Below are 13,492 nucleotides of genomic sequence, written 5' to 3'. Positions count from 1 at the left end.
CCGGGTACCACTCATCTCCACTAAAAATAGGAAAATGAGGCTAAAATTTGCACGAGGTCACCAAAATTGGACAGTTGAAGACTGGAAAAATGTTGCCTGGTCTGATGAGTCTCGATTTCTGTTGAGACATTCAGATGGTAGAGTCAGAATTTGGCGTAAACAGAATGAGAACATGGATCCATCATGCCTTGTTACCACTGTGCAGGCTGGTGGTGGTGGTGGTGTAATAATGGTGTGGGGGATCCCTTTCGCCTTCAGAACTGCCTTAATTCTTTGTGGCATTGATTCATCAAGGTGCTAGAAGCATTCTTTAGAAATGTTGGCCCATATTGATAGGATAGGGTCAAACACGGTATTAGTATGGTGTTCCTAATAATACTTTAGGTGAGTGTATAATTAAGTGCAGTTATTCAAAGTGTATATGTTTTTTCTCATACCCCGTCAGGTCTGTCGCTCAACCATCTCTGCCAGTATGGGGTGTATCGCAGGTTTTTGGGGTCAACAAAAACCATCCCACAGCGGGAAACAGTAGCAGGGGAAGCATACTGCAGATCTCCAACCTGTGATGGTGACGTTTCTTACATTATTGCTCTAAAAGTTGCTTTGCAGAAAAATGTAGGGAAAGGTATTCTGCTGACAGCCATCTTGAAATTCAGACAAACCTCAAATAGCATGGCACAGTGATTCTGCAAACGGATCCGCTCTCCATTGGCTAGAGTGAGGAGCTTGTTGTCATCCATCACTGAGTTCATATTCTCGACCCACAGAGCATCTACATCCCCATCAAACAGGATGTACCTGAGAGTCAAATTCATGTGTTTATGTTGTATAAATGAATGACACTGGCATATTGAACTACTTAAATGTCTCCTTTAAGTTTTCTTTTTTACCTCCGCTCTTTTTTGTCAGTAGGCTTGTTGATGTCACGAAAGATGTTGGATAAGATCCCATCAGTCCAGTCTCGAGTGTCAGGGTCCAGAATACCGTAAAGTTCAATGACACTCATGGCTTTAGGGTTCAGGGGATACATTTTGGTTTGAAATCCCAATCTGATGATGAGATAAAATAAATGTCACTATTGTTCACTCAAAAGATCAGGGAGGTGGTGTAAACTTAGATTATATAAACTGACTTAGTCTGAGCTTGACATAATGTGCTGATCACAACTGATTTCCCTCCACCTGTTGGGCCAACAACCATAGTAGTGTGTCTGGTCATCATCGTCTCATACATCTGCACCACTTTATCCACCTGAAGCCACAGACAGCATAAAGAAAATGGTATATCAACATCTAAACACTCACCTGCTGTAACTCAATCTTTGTCACTGTAACTCAACAATCTTTCAGTTGTGTAGGACAAACTGTATCTCAAAGAATCAAAACTAAGACAGAGATGAGACACCTGGTTAGGCAGCATGACATATTTGTTCTCCTGCAGGCTCTCTTCCACAGCATCATTGAAGTTGGGATAGCGAACACGAGGGCAGTCCAGCCCAGGGAAAAGATCTGAGATCAGTCCGAGGAACAGGGGCACGTCCTCAAACACAAACTTTGGCAGGTTCATGTCCCTGAGAGCACGCATCAACACCACATCCTGTAGAGAGGAAAGACAGAAATAACCAGAATAGGTTTACATGGTTTAATTTTCAAAAAACACCATATTTTTGTTGTACTGCACATTGCTGCAGCTCCTCTTTTCACCCTGTGTGTTGAGCTCTTTGTTTTAGCTACAGAGTGAGGCATCTCACTTCTGTACCATCTTTGTTGGGAGTCGCACATGCGCAGTAGCTAGGTAAGGACTACTAGCCAGTCAGAAGCAGAGTATGAGGGCGTGCCATGCTAGCAACAAAGTGACGCACGTTCGTCACGGAAGTAAAGGCTGGACTACAATAGAGCAGTTTGTCAACAGTGTTTTCATTAACATGCACAAAAAACATAAATAACACAATAAAGGAGAGGGGAAAAGCCAAAAAGCATAATATGAGCACTTTAAAGAACAAAATGAATATGTTCACAAGGATGAAGTATACAATATTTTCAAGATTGGAAATCTGTCATATCAAATTATCATATTATCATATTAAAACTTTCAGCAGAAATCACCCACCCAATCACAATTCTAGATCTATGTGACCTAGAGATGTAAAAACATTTTTGAAAGTAGATTTACAGTGTTTAAAGTGTTGTATTTTTCAACATGGAGCTGAGTGATGGTATTTTACTAGATTCAGTTTTTAGGCCAGACTCCAGACCCTACTTCAAAAAAACTGACAAGAAGTATTGCTTTCCTTCTCTGTGGCATCTGCAACATCTTTCGTTAGGTAGACACCGAAAAGACCTCATCTAAATCTTGCAAATCCCCAACATTTTCCCAACAGCAATCAAGCATTAGTCTATACCTGAGGGATCATAAATACATAACTTCTTAGTTTCATATTGAATGTAAGCAAAAAGGAGACATTTTCTATTCACTTTAGGAAAATAAAACGTGAAAAAAAAATGTTCTTTGGTCTCTACCTCACTGAGTTCTGGTGAGCCTCTCTTCAGCTCTCCGGCCATCACTAGGACAGACTTCAGAGCTCGCAGGCCAAAGTCATAATGAGACTGCTTGGACAGCTGCTCACGTGCCAGTTTATACAGTACTGTCATCTTCTTTGCCAGCACCTGAATTGAACAAAAGTGTAGACATGAAATCCTCAATATGGCATGTGTAGCAGTAAGCAGTTTGCAGTTTTTACATGTTTATATGACAATTTGCCTTTCTGTGCTTAAAAATATCAGAACATTTTTAGTAATTAATTATAGATTATCTTGCATTTCTGAATTACCTGAGAGCACTAATATAAATCTTGTACATTATAGTAATATTGCATATGCATGGGTTATTATAGATTACCCAAGACGAGAGCATCAGCTAAACAGTAACAATGTAATTTGTGCTTTGTGTGTGCGTCCCTCACCTTGGCCAGCAGGAAGCCCTCAGAGAAGAGCATGATCTCACAAATCTGCTGCAGGTCAGGCACAATGACCACCACAGGCCTGAAGAGGGCTTTGACTGATTCTGGCAGTTCTGTGCGTCCTGCATAACCTGGGTTCATGGTGATGAAAATCCCCATGCGGTCGTCCAGGCTGATCTCGTGCCCTTCAAACTGATGTGCATAGTGAGAAGGAGGTGATTTAGGGGGGAATACAGGTCAACACCTCTTCTGTGTATAGGCTACAGAAGCAAGCTATCATCTTAAATGATCACGAGTGAAATAACCTTCTTTGTTAAATATCCATGAATTTATATGAAAACTTGGATTATTTTCGATGTATTCATAACTGGTTCTGCATAACAACAGACTTACATGAAACCTTTTAAGGTGCAGAATGAGAGCATTGCGGATAGTCTGGATTTGGGAAGAGATAACTGACAACACTGAGGCATCAATGCGATTAAACTCATCAAAGCAGCCCCACGCTCCACACTGGGCAAGGCCAGAGAAGATCTTACCCACAGCCTGCATACAAGGAGGAAAGGGATTTGAGTAATAAAGCTTGTGTGGTTATGTTTCTAAGATATTTTTCAGAAGCTGTTGGCTCTTCAAGTGTACATAGGCTTCTTACCATGTAGTCCATGCCCTCACCACAGTTTGTTACCACACAGAGCAGGCCTAAAGCCTTGGCCAGATCTTTGGTGGACTCTGTCTTTCCTGTACCAGCTGGTCCAGCAGGAGCTCCACCCAGGTACATGGAGAGGGCCTGTATCACAAATACACACCCACATACAGAAGTTGCCAAAACAAGCTGACAGAACAATTTACATGTGTCTGCTTGGGTGTACGGTAAAACAAGTTTGCAAGGCTTTTTCAGACCTGCGTGAGGGTGAGGTAGATACGGTCTGTCAGTGGGGTTATAACCAATCGACCGTTCAACCCCATGTATTCATAGCCGTAAGAGAACGAAGCACTGCACTGACGCACAAATAGGTCGTCATGTTCCCGGACCCAGTAGAATTTGAGTTGGCTTTCCCACTCAAACTCTCGTGCGTCCATTATACTGGAAAGAGAATAACATTTTTATTTTATTAATGTTTACCTTTAAACACAAGAGTTATAATGTCATATGCAAGGGGGAAAAAAACGTTTAAACTGGCAAAGGTTAAGTTTACCTGTTTAGTACAAAACTGTCTACGATGTCTCTTGCATGGACATCGATGATAAGCACAGTGTTTATCTTTCGTCTGTCATTTTTCTTCATAGGTTGTGTAATGCGTGTAACCAGCTCATCGATCTGCTGGTGCATTTTCTTAGCATAGTTCTTCAGTGCGTATTTCTCTCCTTTCTCCACATTTTTAAAGACATCCTCTACCTCCCAGGTCCACCACACTTGATTTGCAGCGAGCACCACCATGCCCTGGTACAGCAACATCCAATCCACCCTGAGAGACAAGGGAATGACACATTTAGTGTGGCCCATTTGCACGCTCAAACACTTGCAAAATTGCTCACACACACGTAGTATCTACACACACCTGCCCCTGTCTTCACAGTAGTGGAAGATTGCTTCCTTGGTGATAAGTCTATTAGTCCTCCTCATCTCCAGTAGTATTCCCGTCATCCACTCCTCCACCCTGCCCTCCACTGGGATGGACTTCTTCAGCTCCATCACTTCACCCTCAGCAGACACCATGGCTCCAGCTACTGTCTCTCCATTACTTTCCACATCAAACCTCAGAGATGCTATGTTGTCATACATCTTGTAGAACAAAGAAAAGAAAAATATCAGGGAAGTGTTTCACACATATGGCAGACAGTGATCCTCCTCATCCCTACTTTGAAGAATAATGGGTTATGCCTTTCCTATCTCTCCTACTTTGTTTGTAGTGGCGTGATACCTTTATTATGTGCTCCTGGACACAGGCGGGGTCATTGCTCCCCAGGATGCTGAGCAGTTCATCATCTGAGATAAAGAAGAAGCGAGGAAATGCGTTCCGCTTGGAGTCCAGGTAGTCATTAAGACTCTTCTGGCACCTCTCTAGACCATCACTCAGGGCCTGCAGGTCTGTTAGCCGGTTGGGAATCAGGCAACACCGCTTAATGTTTGGACCCTTCACTATGTCATTCATTATCTACACAAAAAATTAAGAAGATATTATTTTGAGATGTGCAGTAATAGAGTACTTTGCTTTCATTGGCTAATATTACGGCAACACTCACTTCTTTAAACTTTTTGTCAATGTTATCAAATTTCTTGGCTTCCTCCGGTAACTGCGAGCGAATGTCTCCACCAATGAATATGCTCTCCAGGTACATCCATTTTCGTTGTACCAGCAATGACACCTGTGCAAGAAATATTTTTTCAGTAGGGATTTTTGTGGATCGGCTCAAGTGTGATGGGAGATTTGGCCGCTCTCACTGACCTCTATGGTCTCACTGATAAGGGACAGGTCTTTTTCCCATTGTTGTATGGTGCCAAGGAAAGGTCCGACAAAACGGCTGCCCGCCATGCTCTGTAAGTTCATGGCATCGTTGTCCACATTCAGCAGGATCTCGTCCACTGCACCCAGAATGAAACCACGTTCCTGTGTGCCTTTAAAATATGGCAGCACACTGAACTTCATGTTTTCCCAGGTCTCAACCACCTCCTTCACTCCCTAGAAGCACACACACAAATGCCCAAACATGAATATTGTGCTTTAAAAGTATTTTTGATTTCACCGATAAACTGATCCCTAACTCCAGTTTGAGATAATTCACAAAGACGTAAGCTTGCCTTCTCAATACTGAGCTCTTTTACAGCAGATGTGACAATGTCACCTATGACATTTGCATATTTGTTCAACTCCATAGCAAACATGTTCTCCAGAGTGAAGCTCTCAGGGTTCATCTTAAAGCTGGTGCCGGTCCTTTCCATCAGTTCTTTCCAGTGTCTGAGTCCCGAAATATAAAAACACATGTTGATTGCATGTTGTAATACTACTTATTTACATTAATTTTGTTTTGTGTGTCAGATTTATTCCAGTTAGATTCTGGTGTCATTCTGCAGACTGACCTGTCTCTGAGGGCCTCATTCTTCAGGTCCAGCAAAAGAGGAAGAGACTCTTTGAACTCCTTCATGCGTCCTTCTAGGAAGAAGGCCACAGGTAAGGCCCGCACATCTTTGGGCAGCTGCCTCAAGCTTTTGATGAAAGCCTCAATACCCTCCTGTAGCAGCTGGATGTTTAAATCCACCCACAAAGTCTGAGACCACTCCGTCTTTGCGTCCTAAAAGATGTAAGGACAAACACATGAAATACTTGAAAAACCCTGTTGACAAGAATTATGTGTAATGTGTCCCAATATGCTACCACATCTGACCTTCTGAGCTTTATAGACACCATATATCTGTCTCAAGCCCGTCATGTCCTTCTGCATGCTGATAACCTCTGGGTACACAGTGACTGGCAGGTCCAACAGCTTCTCAGCATTAGCTAGTTCCTGCCGTCCTGACACTATCTTGGCAAGCTCTGCCTCATATGTTCCCATTATGGTCAGTCCTGCAAAGAACAAAAGGGAATGACTGGTTCCTCCACTACATTTCAAATTTTAACACCATATATCATTGCTCTGGTCCAAGTGCACAAGTACCTTTCTCCAAATCATCTCCCACAGCTCCCGGACCATGCATATTGAAGCTTTCAGCAAAGATAGACAACTCCTGCTTAAACTCTTCAGTCTTCACCTTTGTAGTCTTTGAGTGTACGGGAGGGCGAATAGGAAGAGAACTGTAAATGTACATTTCTTAAAAAAAAGAAAAGAAACTGTACTTTTCATTTTTCTGTTTAAGCTGACTGTGTAGGTTTGATGTCTTACCTGAGTAAATGATTTCTTAACATCTGTCAGACTTCGATCCATTTGTCTGGATTCTGCAAACAGGTCATTCCACATCTGGACAATATTGGCCACCAGCTCCAGTTCATCCTCTCCGACCTACACATGGAAAACAGAAGCTAAGGCGTTCAACAAGGGAAACAATATCAACATGAGCTTTCAATGGGCAATCATTTAACATTAAACACACAGTACCTCCACTTTGTACATGGCCAGTGTTCTGTATTTTTCCTGGATATCAGTAAATCTCATCTCCACATCTAGAGACATGTCCCTGATGTCTGAGATGGTGCCAAGGACAGACTTCAGGTCTTCAAAAGTTTCAGGGTTCTGTTTCAGCTTCTCGGAGAGTTGCTGTTGTATAAAATAACCATAAGTATAAATCACACATAAAAATCAAAGAATATTTACTATAAAAGCATACGGAACACAGTGTAGCATTATTCAATACCATGAGTTCATCTCTCAAGTTGAAGAGATCTTCTTTGGCAGGCTTGTTGAGAAGGCTACCTAATGAACTGATCCAGGACTCAGCCGTCTCCCGCACTGTGTGAGCCAGAGGCTCCAGGTTGAGATGGATGACGTGCTCATTCTTAAACAGAGGCTCTAGCTTCACCTCCTGATTGATACGAGAAAGGAACTGCAGCTTGTCATCATACATGACACAGGATGGTTTTCTTGAAGCAAACTTTTCATTGACAATGGTTTTGTTCTTTTCCCAAAGGGGCCGATAGCGTTTCCAGTGGACAAGATACTGATCCAGAGCGAAGAGCAGCCGCTGGATGTTCTGGGACACCATCATGGCGCTCTCATTTATCTGCGGATGCTGCCATACATCACTGTAGAAGCTAAATGTCACCACCTCATCTTCACCAACCACACGCTGTGGAGGACACTCAATGCAGGTCCCATGCATCCAACGCACAAATTGCTGAAACACAACAACATGGGCAGAATCAAGTCACATTGTCAGTGTTGAATTAAAAATAATATTATTTTCAAATGCAGTAGTACATAGGAGAATCATGATGATCCTACCTTGGTGCTTTCTACACAGTCTCTGATACACTGCATGATCAGCCAGTAGATCTCGTTGCTTTGGGGCTGCAACACAATCTTAGGGGCAGACAGGATGGCATCAATTTGGAAAAGCGGGGTACTTCCCCTCAGTGCCATGTTGAAGGCCTGGGTGTTCCTTAATGTGAAAGTCAACAAGAGGGATGTTATAGTGGTTGAGACAGAGATTGTACTGTATTTCAAATGAACAGGGATTATTACTGCTCACAAAGAAGATAACTTCAAAAAGAGTAACATCATGTAATTACCTTAGCACCATCTTTATAAGGGAGTCTAGCACCTTGCGTTCCCAGTACATGTAATAATCTGCCATACATTTGGCTTTGCCACTGCTGGTTCCCATGATCAAATGTTCTGTCTTAGTGATGAGGGGTCCAATGTCTGCATACTTCCTACTCAGCAAATTCACAGTCTTGGTGCGCTCTCGCTCAATACGTTCACAGAACTCTTTGACACCTTGAAAAAACATGCAATTAAGTCAATGAAAATAAGTTTAAATTCTTATAATATAATCATTACATCCAATAAATAGTATCCCACCTGGTAAATCGTTTGATTTATCTGGGACCGGAAATTTCAGTAAGTTGGCCATCACCATGGACTGTAACTTGGACTCAATGTCCCTCTCATTCTTCTGAATCTGATTGACAACTAACTCTAACTTAGAGACAGCCTTAATGCCTCGGTTGATGAAGTCGGCAATGCCTAAAACCAAACACATATTATCTGATTTCAATTTTACAGACAGTACTAATTTCATCAGACCACGTGTGTGCGTTAATCAGACTAAATTGACATTTCAGCTACTGTATGCACCGTACCCAAAGAATTCCAGTTGAGTCTTTTACATCCAAAATGCATCTCTGTTTTGACCGCTTTGATCTGTTGAGCCAGCATAATGAACGTTGCCTCACTCAGGCTGTCCATTACAGAGTGGTAGCAGTTGACAAGGTTGTTCAAACCAGTCACATACCTAAAACCAAGGTTGAAACAGGGCAGGCCAGAGATTACATCAAGCAGTGGTATTATGATTTGGTATTCACTTACTGGTGATTATCATTACCTGATGAATTTGTGCTCCTGTAGAGCAACATTTTGAGCCAGATAAGGCACAGAATAGCCCAGTGACACAAGGTTGTTTGTTTCAGAAATGATTTCTTTGATCTCTGGAACAAAGTTCACAATGTATCGCAAACCCCTCTGTAGGCTGCTTTTGGCTGGTGGGACATCCTTAAAATGAGAAAAATCATGCAGAAACAAATGCAGGGCATTTGAGAAATAGTTACTGAGGCTGTATTTTGCCCAATATTGAGTAACAGTCTAAGTAAGTAAATAGCAAGAGATACATACCAGCTCTGCCTGGATTTGGTTTTCATCGGTAATCATAACAAACAGGGGTTTTTTCATTAGCAATGGCAAGTTGTGTTCCGTTTCAGCCAGCCAGTAGTCATACTTCTTCTTCTCATAGTCTGTGAGCTGCAATGCCATTTCTATGTACCTGTCCTTGGCCTGAGCAGAATGCAGCAAAAGTCACATCTAGGCTTTTAATAACATTTTGGTGTGTGAACAGTTTAATATTTACACTGACCTATACAGCTGTGCAACAGTAAAATAACTCACCGCTTTGCTCTGTTCACTCTCCAGCATCTCTGGCACTTTCAGGAAGGGAAGGATGGTGTATTTTATGCGGTGGATAAGAGATTGAACCCATCTGATGGCTCCTGCCACAGGAGGCTCATTTTTATTTAGTGGTGGTTTGTCCTTCTCTTCCTCAAATATTTCATTTATGCTGTCCACCTACAAAAAAAAAAGACCTAAGCATTCTACAAAAGTGATTGTGACTCTATTCAGAATTCTAATGATAAACTGGCACAGAAGCACAACATAAAATAATGGGATATGTTATATTTCTTTCTTTTTTTAAACAGTGTTGAATGATGAGGCTGGTTTTATTTGGAAGCTGAACCTTGATGTTTCAAAGGTATACAGAATAAATGTCATAGCTAATATTGCTAAATGTAGTTAGTTGCAATGCAGTGGTAAGTCAATTAAGTTTGTACCCTTGCTTACAATGTAAGTCATATTGCAAAACACATGCATGAGCTCGCTGTTCATCAACTGAAGCTTTTTTTTTGTATCTGCTATTGTTATAACATAATTTAATTTAAACTTAACGGCTGTTATGGATAAATTCAGGAGCAGCACAACTCATTCACATATGTGAATAAGGTTCGGGAGACTTTGATGATTTACACAGAAGCATTTAATGAACTCTCGACCGAGGAGAATTAGGATTAGCAATACAGTTAACCACATGTAGTGCCATCCCAACTCTGAGTGTCTGTGTATTTCCTAAAGCATATACCTCTCACTCAAGCTGTCAAGTTTGGGTTATGCAAAGATATTGATGGCACCATAACAAAGATGCTCACCTAAACCTAGTTCAGACTACAGTATCTCTCACTGGGAAGTAGGCTAAAATGTGTGTGAGGCCCCTTTACCCCGTTTCCACCGACCTTCAAAAGAAGACATTCCAGAACACAACATTCCCTTATCATGCAGCCGCCTAGACTCCCTCAATATCTAAAGACACACATATTCATACTAGAACACAGGACAGGTTTAAAAGATGAAGTATGGCCAGATCTTCTCGTCCCCTGACCTGTGATCTAGGAGAGACCTGATGTTACCTAAGTTTTCCCCTTGTCTCATCTTACCACTACATGGTGTTTCTGGGAATTCCACCACAACTTTTTCTCAATTTCACAGTACAGTACCTCTTTGCAATACTGAGCCAGGATGTCATTAAACTTTCTCATCAAATGGTTGTTGATGGCCTCTCTGGAGCGGATGTGTTTGAATTTCAGGAGCATGTCAAAGGCAGCAGCTGAAGAGCGCAGTGTCTTAAAAGACTGATCAATGAAGTTGATGGCCTCTCCCTCAATAGCCTGAGCAGACACATGAGATGTGAATCAGCTTGATAATGGAGGTACGGCACAAAGTAACTATGCAATTGTATTAGTGCAAACTGACAAGCACGTTTATACAACAATGCTTAATTAAATTGTTGCTCCAGAACTCCAGAAATATTTTCACAACTTCTGCATTCCAGATGTTCTAAACGTACCTGAACCGTAGTGTCAAAGTCTTGCATGATCATTTTCCAGCTGCTCATCTTACAGATGTTGAAAGGATTAAAACTGACATCTTCAATAGGCAAAACCAGACTATCCACTCTGCACAGCACTTCATCAATGCGTTTTGGGTCACCGGTCACACCTTTTAGCTCTGGACCAAAGATGTTATAGAACTCCTCCAAAATCTGTACAACAAAAATCAGGAAGAACTCTTTCTAAAACCAAAGTTACTTTGAATACATTCTCATGTTGAGTTATTGAGTGAGAGGTCAGTATTTATAAAGTGTATGTACACAGACCTGAAAAACATTGTACATGTCCTGGCAGACGGAAGCCATGTAATCAGTCCTCTCAAACAGTCTCTTACGGTCAAATTCCCAGCGTGGATCCCTGCCGGATTCTTCGATTTCAGCGCGCACTTCAAAGTAGGATGACTTCCACAGTTCCAGCACCTGCTTAGCATCATGTACCTTGGATTTGGCCACTTCCCATTTATCTCTGTCCAAGGCACAGCACATTGATAAGTTACACTGAAACAACAAAACTGACCAATATTGACATTATCAAATATAGCTACATTTCAACTCTCTCTAAGCCCTGAACCACCAATGTAAAATATAAAAAGTGTTCACACATACTTGAATAGCGTTTGGACATCAATTACTTGAGTCACACGTTCACATAGCTGCCAGGCGATACGCTCCATTAGAGGGACCATACGCTCATTTGTGTTATAGTGGCAGGAGATTATCCACACAATTTGCAGGCTGCTCATCAGAGGAGAGATGGTCTCCAGGATCACACTAAAATTTGCTCCGGTACCCAGATTCTACAACAGAAAAAGGTAATGTTGATAGAAGTGAAGGTGAGGATAGCAAAACACTTCTGATTTAAAAAAAAAAATTCTTCGCAAATGTGTGTGCTTTTGTAACCACCAGCTTTTGTCAGTTCTGTTCATTGTTAAAGAAAAGAGTTTATAAATGTAAAGAATATTCAGCAATGATGCATTTATAAAAAGTGCAGCTCACCATGAAGTGTCTTTCCAGTGTGCTGAGGAAGCGTAAGTTATCGTCTGACTCCACACGGTATTTATAAAGTTCAGCAACTGCTCCTTCCAGGGTCTGAACAATGCCTGCACCTGCTTTGGTCATCACCTCCACGATCTTCTTTACTACAGGTTGTTTGAGTTGCTCACTCAGAGCACTAAGGATGGATGCACGCTCCTGCCAAAAAGCTATCTCGGCCAAAGGGCCAGGTGCCTGGAGGAAAAAAAACCTGAACGTTATACATTGGTCTATGGATGTCACGGTGTATGTTTTATGCTTTCTTCTACCTAATAACTTCATTTTGAGCTGACAGGGACTTCATTTCTTGGTTGTAATTCCGACATTTCAACAGCAACTATACATGGGAATGCTGGTTCTGACCCCAGATCCTTCAGCTGACACCACAAAGCCTGCCTGGGTTGAAACTCAGAATACAGGGAGAGTTACAAACCTGTGGCTTTTTGTTTTGCTGCTCCTCAATAAAAATCGTAATCTGAGTTTGCCAGTTCATCACGCACTGCTCCAATTTCTCTACCATCTCTGGATTAGACAGCAGTACATCCATCTCCAGCTCCAGGTCTAGCTCAGGGATGTGCAGCGTAATCTCGTCTGTGACAAAGAGACTGATCTTTAGATTGTACTGTTTATTATGAAATGAACGTTAAAAACAACCACGAGCAGTATATTTAAGGCTGTTTTCTCTATTTTCCAACGGAACTGAAGTTCATGTGTATTTTATGTTCTGCTGCATTGAAAGCTGCTCTATTTCCTGCTGCAAGAGGACATTCTTCATAACAGTTTACAGTAAACAAAGTCCTCATGGCAGGGACAGCACTAAATATGCTTAAAAGTTAGGGGGAAAATGGGGAATTCCAAGTTGATTATTCTGCAGAGTTCAATAAAATATTTGTTTTCAAATATTGACAAATTACTGAAATAAAAAAAGAATACACCCTTGGTACATCTAATAAATCAAACCTTGAATCTGAAGGTGTTGGAGAGTTGTATTGACCATGCCCAAATACTTGTACATCCTGTTGAGCAACTCATCACGAACCGTGAATTGCCCACTTGACTTCACTGGACTCTCCTCTTCACTCTCTCCACTGGTCTCCTCCTGAGGAGAAACTTCCCCGCTTTCATAACCTGTACCAGTTATCTTCATCTGGTGGGCAGTAATCAAGGGTATATACACCTGACAAGAGACACAGTCAAAATGTGCGTTGCATTGATATTTCATTGATTCATCCTTGGTATCTGAAAGTCATTAACAAAATTCTTTATTCAGAAAATCTGAAGTTTTTTTATACATGGTTGATGGTGACAGTTATTCTGTTATTACATTAAGCGTTTGTCTGACTGGTACTGGTTGCTGC

General features: G+C 41.5%; 1 protein-coding gene across 1 annotated transcript in view; it reads right to left on the bottom strand.

Moving 5' to 3' along the window:
* Positions 1 to 13,492, bottom strand: part of dnah10 (dynein axonemal heavy chain 10) — a 28,574-nt gene that overhangs the window by 13,859 nt on the left and 1,223 nt on the right. Inside the window, exons 5-40 of the mRNA XM_078250723.1 lie at positions 13,095 to 13,311; positions 12,568 to 12,725; positions 12,099 to 12,329; positions 11,709 to 11,899; positions 11,370 to 11,568; positions 11,061 to 11,255; positions 10,711 to 10,881; positions 9,554 to 9,730; positions 9,284 to 9,442; positions 8,997 to 9,163; positions 8,755 to 8,906; positions 8,474 to 8,638; positions 8,182 to 8,389; positions 7,895 to 8,051; positions 7,308 to 7,787; positions 7,052 to 7,210; positions 6,839 to 6,955; positions 6,614 to 6,716; positions 6,344 to 6,522; positions 6,039 to 6,250; positions 5,760 to 5,916; positions 5,407 to 5,640; positions 5,204 to 5,326; positions 4,882 to 5,115; positions 4,519 to 4,742; positions 4,156 to 4,425; positions 3,860 to 4,043; positions 3,612 to 3,746; positions 3,353 to 3,505; positions 2,963 to 3,151; positions 2,520 to 2,666; positions 1,405 to 1,596; positions 1,133 to 1,251; positions 891 to 1,049; positions 663 to 798; positions 438 to 560 (exon numbers count right to left, since the gene is read on the bottom strand). Coding sequence (XP_078106849.1) covers positions 438 to 560; positions 663 to 798; positions 891 to 1,049; positions 1,133 to 1,251; positions 1,405 to 1,596; positions 2,520 to 2,666; positions 2,963 to 3,151; positions 3,353 to 3,505; positions 3,612 to 3,746; positions 3,860 to 4,043; positions 4,156 to 4,425; positions 4,519 to 4,742; positions 4,882 to 5,115; positions 5,204 to 5,326; positions 5,407 to 5,640; positions 5,760 to 5,916; positions 6,039 to 6,250; positions 6,344 to 6,522; positions 6,614 to 6,716; positions 6,839 to 6,955; positions 7,052 to 7,210; positions 7,308 to 7,787; positions 7,895 to 8,051; positions 8,182 to 8,389; positions 8,474 to 8,638; positions 8,755 to 8,906; positions 8,997 to 9,163; positions 9,284 to 9,442; positions 9,554 to 9,730; positions 10,711 to 10,881; positions 11,061 to 11,255; positions 11,370 to 11,568; positions 11,709 to 11,899; positions 12,099 to 12,329; positions 12,568 to 12,725; positions 13,095 to 13,311 — 6,576 coding nt within the window. The remainder of the gene's footprint in view (positions 1 to 437; positions 561 to 662; positions 799 to 890; positions 1,050 to 1,132; positions 1,252 to 1,404; positions 1,597 to 2,519; positions 2,667 to 2,962; positions 3,152 to 3,352; positions 3,506 to 3,611; positions 3,747 to 3,859; positions 4,044 to 4,155; positions 4,426 to 4,518; positions 4,743 to 4,881; positions 5,116 to 5,203; positions 5,327 to 5,406; positions 5,641 to 5,759; positions 5,917 to 6,038; positions 6,251 to 6,343; positions 6,523 to 6,613; positions 6,717 to 6,838; positions 6,956 to 7,051; positions 7,211 to 7,307; positions 7,788 to 7,894; positions 8,052 to 8,181; positions 8,390 to 8,473; positions 8,639 to 8,754; positions 8,907 to 8,996; positions 9,164 to 9,283; positions 9,443 to 9,553; positions 9,731 to 10,710; positions 10,882 to 11,060; positions 11,256 to 11,369; positions 11,569 to 11,708; positions 11,900 to 12,098; positions 12,330 to 12,567; positions 12,726 to 13,094; positions 13,312 to 13,492) is intronic.

This window comes from Sander vitreus, chromosome 5 (assembly GCF_031162955.1).
Source record: "Sander vitreus isolate 19-12246 chromosome 5, sanVit1, whole genome shotgun sequence".
Lineage (NCBI taxonomy): Eukaryota > Metazoa > Chordata > Actinopteri > Perciformes > Percidae > Sander > Sander vitreus.
This window is presented reverse-complemented; position numbering and strand designations above follow the sequence as displayed.